Source organism: Motacilla alba, chromosome 9 (assembly GCF_015832195.1).
Source record: "Motacilla alba alba isolate MOTALB_02 chromosome 9, Motacilla_alba_V1.0_pri, whole genome shotgun sequence".
Taxonomy (NCBI): domain Eukaryota; kingdom Metazoa; phylum Chordata; class Aves; order Passeriformes; family Motacillidae; genus Motacilla; species Motacilla alba.
The window spans coordinates 2,700,093-2,715,489 of record NC_052024.1 but is presented as its reverse complement, the minus strand read 5'-3'; the positions used below and the strand labels follow the sequence as shown (position 1 = coordinate 2,715,489).

The following is a 15,397-nucleotide window of genomic DNA, read 5'->3' as shown; positions in this document are numbered from 1 at the left end:
GTGAGACTGCCACACAGACTGATAGAAAAACACTTCCTTTTAGTTCTCAGTTGAGCATATTCGTGCTGTTTTTCCTAAAGAATGTTGTAGTCAGTTGAAAACATATGTGCAGTTGATCCAGCTTGCTTTCCAGAAACTTAAGAGGTGCAAGGGCTTTCTGCAACAGAGTTCAGCTGCATGTTATTCTGAGGAGAGCTTGTGTGCCTGATGAGTGTGTTAAAGGGGAACAAATCATTTTAACACAATTTCCTTATTATCTACTTGCAGTATGGACTATGGATACTCTGTAGTAGGGCTGCCAGAACATAGAGGGTTTAAATAGCAGTTTTGTTTTGGTTTTTTTTCATGAAAATATTTGTAATTGAAGTAGGAGCCATTTGTTGGTTACAGCCTTTTGATGTGTTTTCTTATTATTTTCTTTTTTTTTTTTACTTCCTAAATTGCACTTGGGAGCACGTAAAATAAGACTCGACTGCAGATTAGCATTTCATTGCAATGATTCATTTGTGATATTCTTTCTTGCAGCTTCAATTTTTAAAGTACCTCAAAGCAAATGCTGTGGGGATAAAGGGCTAGCCTTGGAACCCATTTGTATACCAAAATTGTTATAGGGGAGATTTTAAATTTTTAAATTTGAATATTGCACATTGAAACTGAGGTTCTTCTCAAACCTGCTTGATTTACAATTCCAGAAAGATGCAATTTTTTTTTATACATTCTGCCTGCAATAAATTATGCAGTAAATGGATATAAAATGTTGTTCCCTTTTAAGCATTTACAGAGGTATATCAGGCTGTCTTGTTCTTGTAGGTTAACTTCCATTCAGAATTAAATTTTTTGAAGTTGTGTATCTTAGTTATGCTTTGTTTTGGGGTGTTCTGCTCCTGTACAGGTTTGGCAGCTGATTTGGGGTAGCATCAGTGCTGATTTAGTGCTGCCATCCCCGTACTCTGCCCTGGTGAGAGGCTTGTGTACCTTCATACCCCATTGGTGGTTAGAGCCTTCAGTAACTTTATTTTTTACAGTAAGCACTCTCTGTATTTTGTACCCTTTTTTTTTTAATAAAGTTTAGGTTTATTTTGCATGAATCACTGTCAGTGGATGGCCCCCTTATTTCTAATGCCTTGAACATAACTATGTTGTTGGAATAAGTACTTTCAACATTACTCATGAGCACTTACTGCAGCTTAGGGATTTCCATATGTTTTTATATGGAGCAGAAAATGATCCAAGACAAACTTAATTGAATGTGTACTGCTTTGTTCAGTCTGTGTAACAATTCCATGTGTGTGTTAGATTTGCAGCTGTGATCAGTCAGGTGTGGCAGAGCACAGTGAGCACCAACGCAGGGCGCTCATCCTGAGCATGGTTCTGACAAGGAGCTGAGGGCTGGAGCAGTGCTGTGTTGGGGAGGAGCTGTGAGGGCCAGGCTGGAAGTTTTTCTGTCTCCTGTCTCATTACCATGAACTAAAGTCATAGGAGAGAACTTCCGTGAATGCTGCAATAGAGAAATAGTCAAGGAATGAATATAACTTCCTATATATTTGCTCTAACTTCAGATTCCTAAATGTCATCTTGGAATTGGTCTCCGTGTAGTATTCCATAACACTTAGGCAGTCTCACTTACTTGAGCACTTTTTTTTCTAAGTTGCATTATGGGATTCATCCAGGAGGGAGAAAGTGTACCTTTTCCAAAGGTACTGCACCTTCCACTCCTGAGCAATTCTGATCCTACTGGGAGGCTGGAGCTTGTCTCCAGGAGTTCTTCTGAAAAGTAACCAAAAGCACAGTGCAGGGGAATGGGAGAATATGTGTATATATAACTATCTCAGTGGTATTTTGTTGCAAATAGTAGAAAGCATGGATATAAAACTGCAGTGGGGGAAATTGTACATCATCAAATAGGCGTTTACACAGTGACGGTCTTACGAAACATTCTCTCCTGCTTTTTATATAACATTCCCTATTTAGAATTTCTTTATAAATGAAAACACAGTATGTGTTTGCACTAAAGCTCCTCAGCGAATTAAAAGAGCTAGTGCAGTAGAGACATTTCAGATCAAGCTTCTCTTCAAAAAAAGAAAACTTTTATGGCAGCTTTATATGATGAAGAAAAAAAAAGTACTACTATAAACCTGGAACTGAAAATAAATAACCGTTGCAGCAATAACAAAGAGAAGTCCAAGAATTTTTTTTTTAGTTCAAATTTCAAGTGTTGAGTCTAGATAAAGTATTTTTTAAAAACCAAGGTATTCCCTATGTCATTAACAGCTGATGAAAATGTCTTTTAAATGTAGCAGCAGCAAAGAAAAATGGCTAATAATTGTCATCAAAACCACATAGCCCTAGTCAGTGTGGTGGTGGTTTTGCTAAACACCAGGAAGGAAAAGAGACAACCTACTGCTAGATGTTGCTTATGCTTGTTGTAACCCTCTCCAGTTTGGAGTTTCTAGGAGACATGCAGGAATGCTGCTCGAGAAAGCTTCATTTTGAGTGTACTATGCAAGTTAAATGCTTAGATGCAGCTGTAGGTGAATAAGTCCTTTATTTTTGTTGAAGTTCTTCCTTGTGTTGCTCCATCCACTGATAAAGCTAACCAAACCACACAAGCAAACCACCATCCCTCAGTACCACCATGTCTGGCTGGTGTCAGGAGAGCTGATGGTACAGAGCTGTGCACCAGGGTACTCAGCATGGGCTGCTCTCTGTGGAGTGTCCTGCCTTCATTGTTCCTTGGCTAGCAAGGCAAGAGCATTGACTTAGAATCACTCCCCAGTGCTTCAGCACAGTGCTCCACACTGTTCATTTGGGTTTGCTTAAGTAGGTAAGCACATCAGTCTGACACCACCACCTAACTCTAGGGTCAAACTCATACCGGGGTGGTAACTCCCATGTGTGTGAAACCTCCCATCTTAGGAAGGTGAGCAATAGTGATGCTCCAGCTGGAGCTTGAGGCATGGCACAGAGCCTGTGGCTGTGCCTGCTCCATGGCTGCCTGGGCTGTGTTTTTGCTCCTTAGGACACAGCCTGCTCCAGCTCGTGTCAGTCCAGGTTCCTCAGCCCTGGGAGCCAGCCTTTGGGAAGGCTGTAAAAGACATGGCCATTTCAGCTCACTCACGTTGTTCTCATTAAGAAGTGTCCGTTTCTAATCCTGTGTTGTGTCAGCTCTAGGCTTCCTGCAGAGCCCCTCGCAGGAGGAGGTGAAATACCACAGGGCAGGAGCACCTGCAGCAGGGTCGGGCAGTTTGTGCAGGGCTGGCCTGGAGCTGAGCTGGTTCCCATCTGCTGGGAGGACTCTGGGCACTCTGCAGCCTCTGCCCAGGGCGCAGAGGGCAGGCAAGGTGTCCTGTAGGCACCAGAGAGGGAAGAGGACCAGTGGGGACAAGAAACCTTTTCTTGTGCAGGTTGCATATAACACTGAAACATCTGAATTTCACGTCGTAAGGGTCCATTTGTGACTTTAACATCTGAACAATTTATGGGCCCTGAAGTTTCAACATCAAGAAAATGAACATGACTTTTCTAAACTGATTGTGACTTTTGGGCACTTAGCAGGCAAACTGGGAAAGCTTTTTTAGCTGGCTGCTGTACAGACTTGTTTTAAGTAGAAGGGATTTGTTAGTGGGTTTTTTTAATTGTAATGCTATTATTGGCTGCCCTCCTGTCTTAAGATCTAAAAAAGTGAGTGCATGCAATGGAAGTACAAGAGGCCCCAGTAATAGTTCTCCATGTTTGTTATGAAATAGACACAAGTTTCCTTTTTATGACTTTTTTTAAACTGTCTTAGGAACAGTTGTATTGGTACTTTTTTTTTAAGTTTAGGTCAATGTTGTCTTCCAGAATAAGTTTTAAGGCATCACTCACTCCTGCATTGAACTATTGCATCAACACAAAGAGTGGAGATTCCATTCTGAGCCAGTTCAATTGTGAAAATTCATACTTTTTTATTTTTTATGCAATTCAATGAGTAGATGAGCTCAAGTTTAAATTCTTAAAAGCACGTTTATTGTAATAAGAATTGTTATGTATTAATACTTCAGTTTTCAATAAAGATTGACTTGTGTTGCTTATTGTGGTTTCTTTCCTACTGTCTTTGGTGAAATCCTTCCTGAAAACATTCTGTGCTGGAGAACAGCATTTAAACTCTTCAAGCTGATGGAATCTGGTGATTGATGGAAGCAAAGCAAAATGTTGAAATGGGATGAGTGACTTTGCTCAGTAAGGTTTCTCAGTGCCTAACAGAACACAGTGGCAAAGGCTCCCCAGTGGGGAATAAGCTGCCCTAAGTTGTCCTGTCTGAGAGCGTGGTAAAGACGTTCAACCCTGCCTTGTTCCCTTTAGAGACATTTCTGGGGTTTGAGAAATTTTATTTTATAGCTTAAAACAAAGGAAATGGAACAGATGTAAAATTTGACAGTACTTGAGCATTTGCTTCATACCAAACCCGTGCTGTTTGATTGGAGAGGTGACAGCCCTGAGCAGAAAGCTGTTAGAAATCAGTGTCTTGAGTGTTCCCCAGAAGGAAAAGAGTGGAGTAGGTGTGAAGTGTGGGTAATTATCCTATTTCTTTTGTGTGTGGGTGGTTGTAAAGCTCTGGGGGAACAACTAAGCTGCTTGAACTAACTGGCTATTTTCATTTATTGTAGGTCTCCAAAGTAACAATAACTTACCCGGTAACCTTCTGGAAAAAAGCAACACTTGTGGAAGAGGAAGGTGAAACGGGACTGCATTAATCTGCGGGAATAGTGTTTCATTGTCAGGATTATTGCTACAGGTGGTTTTAAGTAGTTGAGCTTCTAAAATTGTAGCTGAGCACAAGGGATGCCACGGACAGATTTTTTTTTTTTTTGTGTTTTCCTCAAGCTAATTGTTGGTTGTTATCCTGGGATTGCTTTCATGTTACAGGTAGATAGGTTTGAGAGTGTTTTTTGCAGAGCACTGCAGATGATGAAAATTCGTAATCCTCAACCAGTGGGTTGCTGAAATCTGAGATGCTATAAAGGGAAAAGTTGTTCTTCAGAATGGTGCTGATCACTCTCAGGCTAGAAGGATTCTGATGTAGCTGTTCTCCTGGGAGTCTGCTGCCATGAAACCTGACCTTGTAATGTATTCAACACCTGCAAGGACATGGTGAACTCTTAAGTCTCTAGATAGAGTTTCTTTCATGGTGGTTCTAAATGTATCCATGGAACTGCCAGAATGGTGGGTCAGTAATGGTTTGATTTTTCCCTCTTGCCAGATGGATTTTACAGTGGCGGTGTAATTAATGTATGTTACCCTCCCCTCAGTGACAGGTGGCTCCACTTGCTGTGGAGGTGAGAACTCCCTCACTTAGGGTCCGCTTTGAACACCTGAGAACAGCCAGAGCCCCTTCCAGGAAAGTACCTGCTCAGTTAGTGATTGGTAGAAATCAGGCAAGAAATTTTGAGTTTGAAGTTTTCGTGTAACTAATTATGGGTAAAAGCAAAACTTGCTGTTTCTTACATCTTGCTTTAGATTCTAAACTCTGTGGCTTGCTGTAAACAAAGTCAAGTAACAGAAAGTTTCATTGGTGAGCTCCCTTGGAATCAGGAATGATGTATTTATTTAGATGGGATTTTTTTTTGTGAAGGAAATGTCAGTGTTGCTGAATTACATGGATAAAATGTCTGACTTGTGTGTAGGAGGCTAAGTGCACTCCAGGATTTTATTTTAGTATCCATCAGGCTATTAGTGATCCTCTCTTAATTATCCAGAATAGAATGGAGGCCATGTGATGACTTTAGGTTTTTAATGTTTATTTTAAACAGCAGCCAGAAGTCTGGCAGCTGTGGGAAGCTGGGAGAATTGCAGATGCAGAGGGGAGATTGTTGAGCCTCATGGGTACAGGAACCCCAGTTGTAGTCCTTGGTGGCTAAGAGATCCTTCCAACACAAATGTGACAGAAAGAACTTGACAATTAGCAGCTCAGCTGTCAGCCTAAATTACCAAAGCTGGGCCTTCATTTTTGGGCTATAGTAATCTACTTTGTAGTGTTTTACAATAGCTTTTTCTTTTCTGGTCAAGAAAGGTAAAATATGTGGGCAAATTGATGCTTCAGAAGGAGGAAGGGGAACACACCTTCCCCATGTTTTGCTTTTGCCAGCCTTGTAGGAATTGTAATCCTGTGAAGTGCCCAGCTGAGCTCAAATGCAGCTTCCTCTGCTTCAGTGAACACATGGCTGTATTTGGGGATAAGGTTTTTCTTGATGGTGTGATATAGATAGCAAGTATATTATTTCAGGTTACTGGAGGTTAAAGAAAAAAGCCATAAATTATTATCCAGCCTGGGTAATGGGTGGGTGCTGCTTAGGAGAAAAGGGAAAGAAGTAGGTGTGGAAGGATAGAAGGAACTTGTAAGCAGAATGCTGTTCCATAGCTGCTCTATAATCAGTAGTTAATACTTTTTAGGAGGATTACAGAATGATACAAGACTTGAAGTTGATAGCTTGTTTATTTCCCATCTCACAACTGTAAATGTAGGCAGTCACACACAAAGGTACATGGCTCTGGGGTAAGTACCTCAGGTATTTCATTTGCACAGGCTGTGAACAGGGAGCTGCTTTGGTAGCAAACTTGTGCAAAAGAGAAGCTCAGTGTTTGGGGATAGGAGGGGTGTAGTTACAGGGGGAAAGATGACAGGAGTGCTATGCAAAAGAACAAGCAGCCTGCATTTTTCCTAGACGTGCCAGCACTGCCAAAGCCATGGGATTTGAGTCATGTAGCTTGTTAAGGACATGTGTGAGACACATGGGAGAAATAAGGTGTGAGGTGTTAATGGCAAGGCAGGGCGTCTGGGATTGCTGTGTGGCTGGGAAGGAGCACCCTTTGGCTTCTGCAGAGCCTGCATCTGTGTGGCTGGGAGTGGAAAGGAGGTGAGTCCTCGCTGCTGCCTAGAGCTGTGGTCCCCTGGAGGCATTTCTGTCTGGTGCCAGGTCACACTGCTGGCTGCGCCTTGCACTGCCTCTACTCTGACACGAGCTGCACTGATGGGTCACTGCAGCCTGGAAGATTGATTCCCTCTCCACACTGCCCAGCTGAAAGAGCACCACTGTGTCTTCAGGGGATTAAAATCAGCTGAAAACACTTGTGGTTTTTTTCAGTTAATTTTTATCCACTATCAAAATTCTTATTCTTTAATCCATTACTTACCTGAAGACCTGATCCTACAGCTTTGCTTAGGCTGGGAGCTCTGGGACAGGGAGTTCCTGCTAGTAGGCTGGTACAGGACACTCTGGTTGATATTTTGGGTTGTACCAGTGTGGTACTGGTGATGCCAGTAGCAGTGGTGAGTCCTCCCCCTTTGGCAGAGAATGTGAGCAGCAGCAGCAGGCACAGGCTGAGGCTCCAGCAGTTGAATGAGGTGTGAGTTGTTCCCTCCTTAAAGCTTGAGGAGTTTCTGTTGTACCATGTTCACTGTCCAGATGTGCTTTGCAATGCCCATAACCCTCATGAACAGGTACGTGGTGGAACTTGACAGGAGAATTAAAACAACTGAAGTAATAACAATAAAGAAGAAATCAGCACTTGCTGGATGCTGCCCCACCTGCCAGGTGCTGACAGCTTCAGAGTCTGGGATGTGAGTGGTGCAGTACATGTTCAAAAGACTGATGGTTGCATACCAGTCTTGCCACAGACTTCTTGAATGATGCTGTTACATGAAGATGTGCTTCCACAACAGTAAATCTGGAGGAGCACAGCCTGATATTTTGACACATCAGGTGAAAGGCCTTTTCATTTTAAAAAAGCTAATTTCTGTCATTCTGGCATCCCAATAAATGAAGTGTTCTTAGTGTGAAGCTGAGATTCTTTTGGTACTGGCAGGTGCCTTGATTCTGAGTTATCCCTGTTGGTGACAGTGAGGCCTGGTTTTCAGGTGAATTTGGGAAGCTCTTGGGACACCCAGGTGCAGATGGTTGGCACATGGTTGGCTCCTGGATGACAGAGCTGTGCTGGCTCTGCAGAGCAGTGTCCTGCAGAGTGGGAATCTCCTGCAGTGTACTTGGTGAGCCAAGGACTCTGCTGGACACAGATGGGGCTCCTCCCCAGCTGACACCCCTGTCCTTCAGGGAACAGACAAAACAGCAGAGACAGTAAAGGCTGCTTTGGGGAAACTTCTCTCTGTGGGAACTGACCTAGTTCTTACTTTGAGTTAGCACAAAGACAGTTTGTGCTGGTTTTGATGCTATTAGAACTTGAACAGTGCATACACCCACAGTGTCTGAATCAGATATTCTAAACTAATAGTTTAAAATAGAGATTTTTTTTTCTTTTTTTTTTTTTTTTTTTTTTTTTTGGTCAGAGCAGAGACTATGTTATTTAGTAGCCACTGGTTCAATAAACCGGTAGCTTCAGGAAAAGGAAATCATTCTTTCATTTGATTCATATCCTTTACATAATTCTGTGTTTTATTTGACCAAATGAAATTTGGGCAGATTTAGGTAATTAAGAATCATGGGAATCATGGCTGTTTTCACAAGCTTCCTAAACGGATATCTGCAGAAGGAGAGGAACAGATAGAAGCAACACCCCTAAAAAAGAAAACAACAAATCACCCCTGACTCAATCTCTTTGTTCTTTTTATCTAACTCAATGCAGAACTTTTTCTAAGCAGTTCAGCTGATTCTACCCTAAAATCCAGAAGGATTGGTGGTGTTCAGACTCACATCAGGAGCTTCAGTTTGTTTTGTATGCAAATCTGCATTTCTGGCCCCTGTTGAAGGTTCAGCTCCAGAGAAAAGGTTGCTGATGTCTCACAGCTCTGATTCTTCATGGTTCAAATGGACACTTCTTGTGGAACTGGCACGATGGTCTTGTCCGTGTAGCTCAGAGAGCTTGTCACAGAGGCTGTTCTCAGCCAGCCAGAAACCACATTCTCCCAAGTTTAGCTGATGCCCTTGGGATCTGCTCGCTGAGCACACCCCCAGTCCAGCCTGGCACACGGATTCATTCACCCCAGTTCTGTCCATTGGCAGAACAATGGGAGCCGCTCCAGCCCAAATCCAGATGCAGCAGGGAAATCTGGGCTTGGTTAATCTGCTATCATCTCACACACAGGTACACTTTGCCATTTAGTGAGTAGCTTGGGGGATGCGATGACTTGGAGTGTCTAATCACTTAAAACCCAAGGAGGTTATACCTGATCTATGATAGTTTGTTCAGGTAACACCAAGGGTTATGGTGAGAGCTGGGAGGTGGTGCTGGCTGTTAAACTAAGGATGGTATTTTATGATTAAATCCTCTTCAGAGCAGTCTGTGGATGGGGCGGGCATGTTAAGCACAATGGGTTTATGAGTTTGAGCCTTACCTGTTTCCTGTGTTGCTGCTGTAACTCCACCACTTTGTGTGATCAGCTTTTTTACCTGATCTCAGTCTTGCATAGGGGATTGGATCCTAGCTCCAAACGTGGTGTGCAAGACTAGAATCCCAGCTGAGGACACTTTTTAGAAGGAGTACTGATAGTCAAGTGGAGAGTAGAATTCTTCCCGAAGTAATTAACTGCCCATTGACTGGGATGCTGTCTGGCCAGAGAAGTCTGGTTTGGCACTTCAGAAATGTCTGTAAAAAAACTGTCTCTGTAAATCCTTTGTGCGCACTGGTCAGAGGTGCAGCCAGTTCAGGAAGAGCTGATGAATGATGAGATTATTTTAACCACTGGATGCATATTTACTGTTCAGAGTATTGCTACACAGGTAAGTAATAATAGCCAATTTTTGTGTGTGTTTCAGCGGGGAGGAAGGGCAGAGTTTTTGCACTTCACGGCTGCTGCACTCCAGGGTCCTGTGCCACTCTCACCCCGTTTCCCTTGGGACAAGAGGGGAAGATTTCTACCGGAGTGATTTCATTGTAGATGTAAAGCTGAGTATATTAAGCAACATTCTGCCTAAGACCAGAGCAGACATTGCAGCAAGGGGAGCTTTGAACAGATGTCAGCACTTCCTTCACCCTGGGGACAGAGTGGTTTTCAGCAGGGAAATAAAGAGGTTTTAGGAGAATCTCCATCCTTGAGTGAATCCAGATAGCATCTGGACAAGACTATGAGCAACCTGATGCATTGTCACAGCTGGCTTTGCTCAGTGTGGGGGTGTGATCCTGTATCTGTGTTGGGGAGAGGATTGTCCTCTGCCCCTCTACCCCCTCCACTTACTACAAAGCTGCTGATAAGCTCAGAAAATAGATAATTTTTTGAAATTATTTTCAGTGCCAACAGGTTTTCTTCCTGGCCAATCAAAACAAACATGCCATGGATAAGGAAAGGAGGGTGCAGACACAGGGTAAACACAGAAATGACGAATGCCTTCTGTTACTGAGTGGTGCTGGCTGCAACTGTCTGACATACCTGTGTGTGTGTGTCAGGGTCTCTTGGTCACCATTTCCCCCCATGGGTGTCTGTACACACCTGGCAGTGCCTCAGTGTGTCTGCTGGGCCATGTGTGTCTCAGGGTATCTTTCAGTGTCCCCATGTCTGTGTCTCTTGGTGTCTGTGTGTGTATGTTGAGCTGCTGTAACTGCCTGATCTCAGTAGCTTCTTAGAGACTAGGTTTTAATTTTTTTTCCTTCCCCCCCCCCCCAGCACTGACCCAGTGTCCTCCCCAGGGCAGAGAGTGATGCCTCTGGTCCCTGTGTCCCCACAGCTGGGATGGCTGCTCTGAGGTCACCGTCTGGCGCGGCCCCTGTGGCTGAGCAGCCCCTGGTGGAGCTGCAAGAGCACAATCCCCACAGTGACTTTAGAAAGAAACAGCTTCTCACAGATAGACGGGCTGGAGACAAACACAGGCTGAGAGTCACTTTTACAAGTTTCTTTATGAAATTAAATGTTGCCCCTGGTCTGGGGGGAAGATATAGTGCAAGAAGGACTTTGTACATGCTACTGAATTCAGATATCCCTGGATGACCAGACTTTGGTCAGCTACAGCATCAACAAACACTGGATTTCTGAGCTCTGCAGACAGTTAGTGCTCACTCACACTTGAGTTGGAATGAGCTAGTGTCTTCCTTCCACTGTCACAGGATGTCTCCTAAGCTAGGGAATTCAGTCAGTATGGCTTCTAACTCTCGCTATGGTAAGGCAAATCTTTCTTTTTGCTAACCAAGGTTTAAATTCATTGGTTTTGGCCACCATTTGAAACTTGGATACTTAAAGTCAGGCTCTTTATGCCAAATTTAGGTCTTTATCAAGTGGTTTTCTGTTTTTAAAAGTGTCAGTAACACTCCTTGAATCTGAGGGTCTGTGGAAGTTTGCATAACAATGATGTTGCAGAGTTGTACAGCAGACTCTGACTTCTGGGAGCTAGGTTTGCAAATATTGACATTTCTTTAAAAAAAAAAAAGAAAAGAAAAGTTAAACAGACAAAACAGGCATCAAGTTAACAAGTTAACAACATCTGACAAGAACAATTACAGACTTACAAAATACACAGTTCTGATTTTTACCATAAATAAACACATTACAAACAATGAGCATTTTCATTGGCCAGGAAATATGGCAGAATGATGGAGAGACAAGAATCTAAAGAATTGAGTATGGTGTTAATTAGGCACATTTTTCTCTAACTTATGTAACTCAAACCCACTAGAGAGATTCTTCGACTTGACTCATGCTGCAGGTTGGCACAGTTAATGTAGGACACCGTTCAGCGGTGCTGTTGGACTAAAGGGAGGGAGGAGGTCACAGTGCAGTGCTCACTGTGCTCTGAGGGCCTGCAGAGGCTGCTGAGTTAGCTGGACACGTGGAGGAGGATCACAGCTCTGAGAAATGCAGGGCATGGGCTGGGCAGAGCAGAAGGGTTCATCCCTCCTCATCACGGACTCTGAGCTCTTGCTCTGAGCACGGCAGCGGCCACGGGGCCAGTGGGTCCATCAGCTGCCTTCCCCTGTGGCAGCTGCCAGCCAGCAGTGGTGGGCGCAGCAGGAAGGAGTGAGTCCAAGTACAGCTGACAAGGTAAATCTCTCGGGCTGCAGCCTGTCCAGCTCCCTGCTGCGCGCTCCTGGAGCTTTGCCTGCTGGGCAGTGCAGGGCTGGCTCCGTGGCACGGCTGCCCGTGGCGTGCGAGTGCCCACGTGGCCTCACCTGGGAGCCAGCGGGTCAGCCGGGCTGCAAAATAAATAGGGAAGGCAGGAGCACCTGTGCCATCCTCTGTAAACACAGGGCTGGATGAACCTGGGCTCCACCTGCCAGGAGTGAGGGATAAAGTGCTTTCTCAGAAGGGGTTCAGGCACAAACAGGGGCTGCCCCTATTTCCGGAAGGGTGTCAGCCTGCTGATGTTCTGCCAGAAGTTCGAGGGCTTGCGCTTGGGCTCTGCCAGCATGAAGACCTGCTGCTGAGGGAGCGTGCTGGGCAGCGTGGGGTGCTTCTGCCGCATCAGGAAGTCGTAGTAGGGCCTGGTGACAGCTGGGAGGAGGAGGAGATGGGAAGCATGTTAGTTGAACACAGCTCCTTTCCCCCCACTCTACTGCCTCCCCCAGTGCCCGTTAAAGCTGCAGGGCTGTGAATTGGGTTTGTCTTAATGTAACCTTTGCTTTAATTTATCCTTATTTTCAGCAGTGCCTTTTAGGATTAGAGCTTATGTGGAAGGCCAAGAAATGTGCTGCACAACTGTCAGGTGTTCTGCCAGAATGACACCAGGGCTAGAGAGCTGCAGCTCATAAGTGGTGACAAGCTTAGCTGGTGCTTTTGGCTGTGCTGAGAGAAGCAGCTGCTGTGCAAGTGCTGCTGCTGCCTGTTACAGCCTCCTGGGCTGGATTTCTGACTAGGAATGGTCAGTGCCTGCATGGAGGATAAGGCTGGTCTGTGCAGTTTCCTCTAATGCTGTGGCCCAAAGGCTTTGCTCTGTTGGCGTGGTCTGGCCTCCTTCCAGACTTCCCCCTGTTTGCAGCCAAATCTTATTTCCAGCTATTTTTGACATTTAGCCAAGCTTGCTTTCAGGAGCTGTGGCTGGGTTTTAAGTGCTGGCTGGTACCACCAAGAGGAAGTGGTTGCCTCTGTGGGTTCAGAGGAAACAAAGCAACACCTCTTCCTCTGAACAGAGAGAAGGGGAAGGTGGCATCAACAGGGCTGTCTTCAGCCACCAGTGCTGTGGGCACAGGAACCTTTCTTTTGCTTGACTTCACTCTCCCCTGGCTGCTGCTAATTGTCCTTGTCTCTGGCAGGTTGAAGGAAGAGCTCTGCCCAAGCATGGTACGTACCCCTGGCTCCCTGCCCAAGGTGCAGGTTTCAGAGCATCTTCCATGGGCACAACTGCCCAGCAGGAACAGTCCCTGCTGCAGAGACCTTTGTGGCCCCCTGTGCACCATGGGGATACTACAACCGTGCCTTTTGCCAAAGGGAATGCCGTATTGCTGGGAAAGCCTGGCTCCTAGGGAGAGGCTGTGCACTGGCCGTGGAGCAGAAGCTGCTGGGTTTTGGCAGAGTGCTGCTCATGTGCAAAGTGGCTCTCCTGGAGTTAGGAATAGTCTCCTGACTCCAGCCATCTGAATCTACCAGGAATTGTAGTGCAAATTGTCACCATCTGACCTTCTCAAGAGTTTGTTAATGTCACTTCATTGAAGCCTTTCCCATGTAGTAAATACAGAGCCACCCCCCATTTCTCACAGTGCTCCTGTGCTCAGGTGTGACTCACCCTTGGGCTTCCCAGCATGGTGCTGCTTGCTGGCATTCAGCATTGCCTGCTTTTTCTGCACCTCCGTGATGGAAAAACCTAGAAGATCAAGCAGATTTCTATCAGCAGCAGGTCATCATTTCGTAGCTCAGGAGAAGACAGAGATAGGCAAATGCCTGAGGTGAGAGGCCACAATTACTGCCAAGGTTGGGGGGGCACAGCCTGCTCCCCTAGCCTGTGCTGGGCTGCACAAACCGCCCTGCAGGGTTTGCTGCCTGCCCCTCAGCCCATGCTGTACTGGTGGGGGAAGCCACTCCAAGCCACTAGTGGCTCAAATCTTTCAGATCACACTAGGCTGAATTAAGAAGGATTTGGACAAAACAACACAAACCCTCTTGGAGAGTGAGAACCCTTGACTGAACCTGTTCTATACTGTTCTGGACCCTGTATGTAATGAATTGCCTATTTTGTCAGCCCTGCTTGAACTCCTTAAGACACATCAGCCTCCCTGAGGACAAACTGCAGTGATGGCTTATGGTGGTGCTTTGCAGTTTTTTAATTGCACAGATTCATTCAGAATGTGTAATTCAGCAGCCCAGAGCTGCCCTCGAGCATGGGCTGGCTTCCCTACCCTTTCACTCCTCAGGCATTAGCCAATGGGTAAAAAAAGATGCAATAATAATGTTGTAAAAAAAAAAAAAACAACCAAAAAACCAGGCTCCCAGCACTGCTCTTTCCATACCTGTCTCCTGGTCAAGCTGCACCTGCCTCCTTTCATTCTCAAATGCCTTCAGCCAGCGCTGTTTCTGCTCAGGTTTTTTTGCACAGAATAAATGGACTTCCTCAGTGTCTCTGCAGTGCAGCTTAAATGCATTTTTCACACTGATATTGAAGTCCTTGTCTTTGCCATCTTCTACATCCAGTATTTCCATGTCATCCATGTTGATCCGACTCTTGTAGTACAAGATGTCCCTGCGCAGGAGGTCCTGTAAGAGAGATCACAACACATGGTGCTGTTCTTGGATGTGATGGAGAATTCAACCTTCCTGCTATCATTACAGTCCTGTAAAAGAAACGAATAGTGGATTTGAGTCTGTGGAACTGCAGAGTGCTGAGCTGCTGTAGGGACACTGTAGGGAACCACATGGCTTGTTCTGGCTGTGGGGTCAGGACAGGCTGGTGGCTGTCAGGGCCTATCTGCTGCCCTGAAGCTTGAGTGTTACACGTGATCCCAAATCCGCATTAAGCCTCTGACAGAGAACACTATTTGAATCCTTCACTCCCAGTTAAAAAGCAAAAATAATACTAATTAGCTCTTGGTTTTTTGTTGACAATGAAAAGTAACTTTGAGAACAGTGATTTTCATACTTAAATTACCTGGAGCTACCTGCATGCCACGGAATATGCAAAAAATAATTGGCACATTCAGTTCTGAAAATCCAGAGGAAGATACTGTTCATTGGCTCCAAGAAGGAAGATTTCTGTTATTACTCAAGCTTATGAAAAAAAGCTGTACTTACAGACTTACATGTGCTGTTAGCATGGCCTTACTGACTGCCAAGGCCCACAGCTGTTCATCAAACCTGCAGCTTTTTCTGAATACAACACTAAGGTGGAAGGTCAGATGAAGAACAAGGTAGTTAAAAGAACTTGTGTGACAATACTCATAACTGAGTAGTATAGAATAACCCCACACTAACCCCACAAGCTGTGCAGTGCTTTCCTCTTTTGCTGTGAGGATGAGGCCAGTAGCTGATTGCTGTGCTCAGGTGCACAGAACA

General features: G+C 45.0%; 1 protein-coding gene across 3 annotated transcripts in view; it reads right to left on the bottom strand.

Annotated features, from left to right (window-relative positions):
• Window positions 1-418: 418 nt before the first annotated feature.
• Window positions 419-15,397, bottom strand: part of ARHGEF4 (Rho guanine nucleotide exchange factor 4) — a 227,025-nt gene continuing 212,046 nt past the window's right edge. For all 3 annotated transcript variants that reach the window (XM_038146005.1, XM_038146006.1, XM_038146007.1), the window contains 3 exons: window positions 14,359-14,602; window positions 13,638-13,715; window positions 419-12,409 (listed from right to left, as the gene is read on the bottom strand). In XM_038146005.1, coding sequence (XP_038001933.1) covers window positions 12,252-12,409; window positions 13,638-13,715; window positions 14,359-14,602 — 480 coding nt within the window. In that variant the 3' untranslated portion in view covers window positions 419-12,251. The remainder of the gene's footprint in view (window positions 12,410-13,637; window positions 13,716-14,358; window positions 14,603-15,397) is intronic.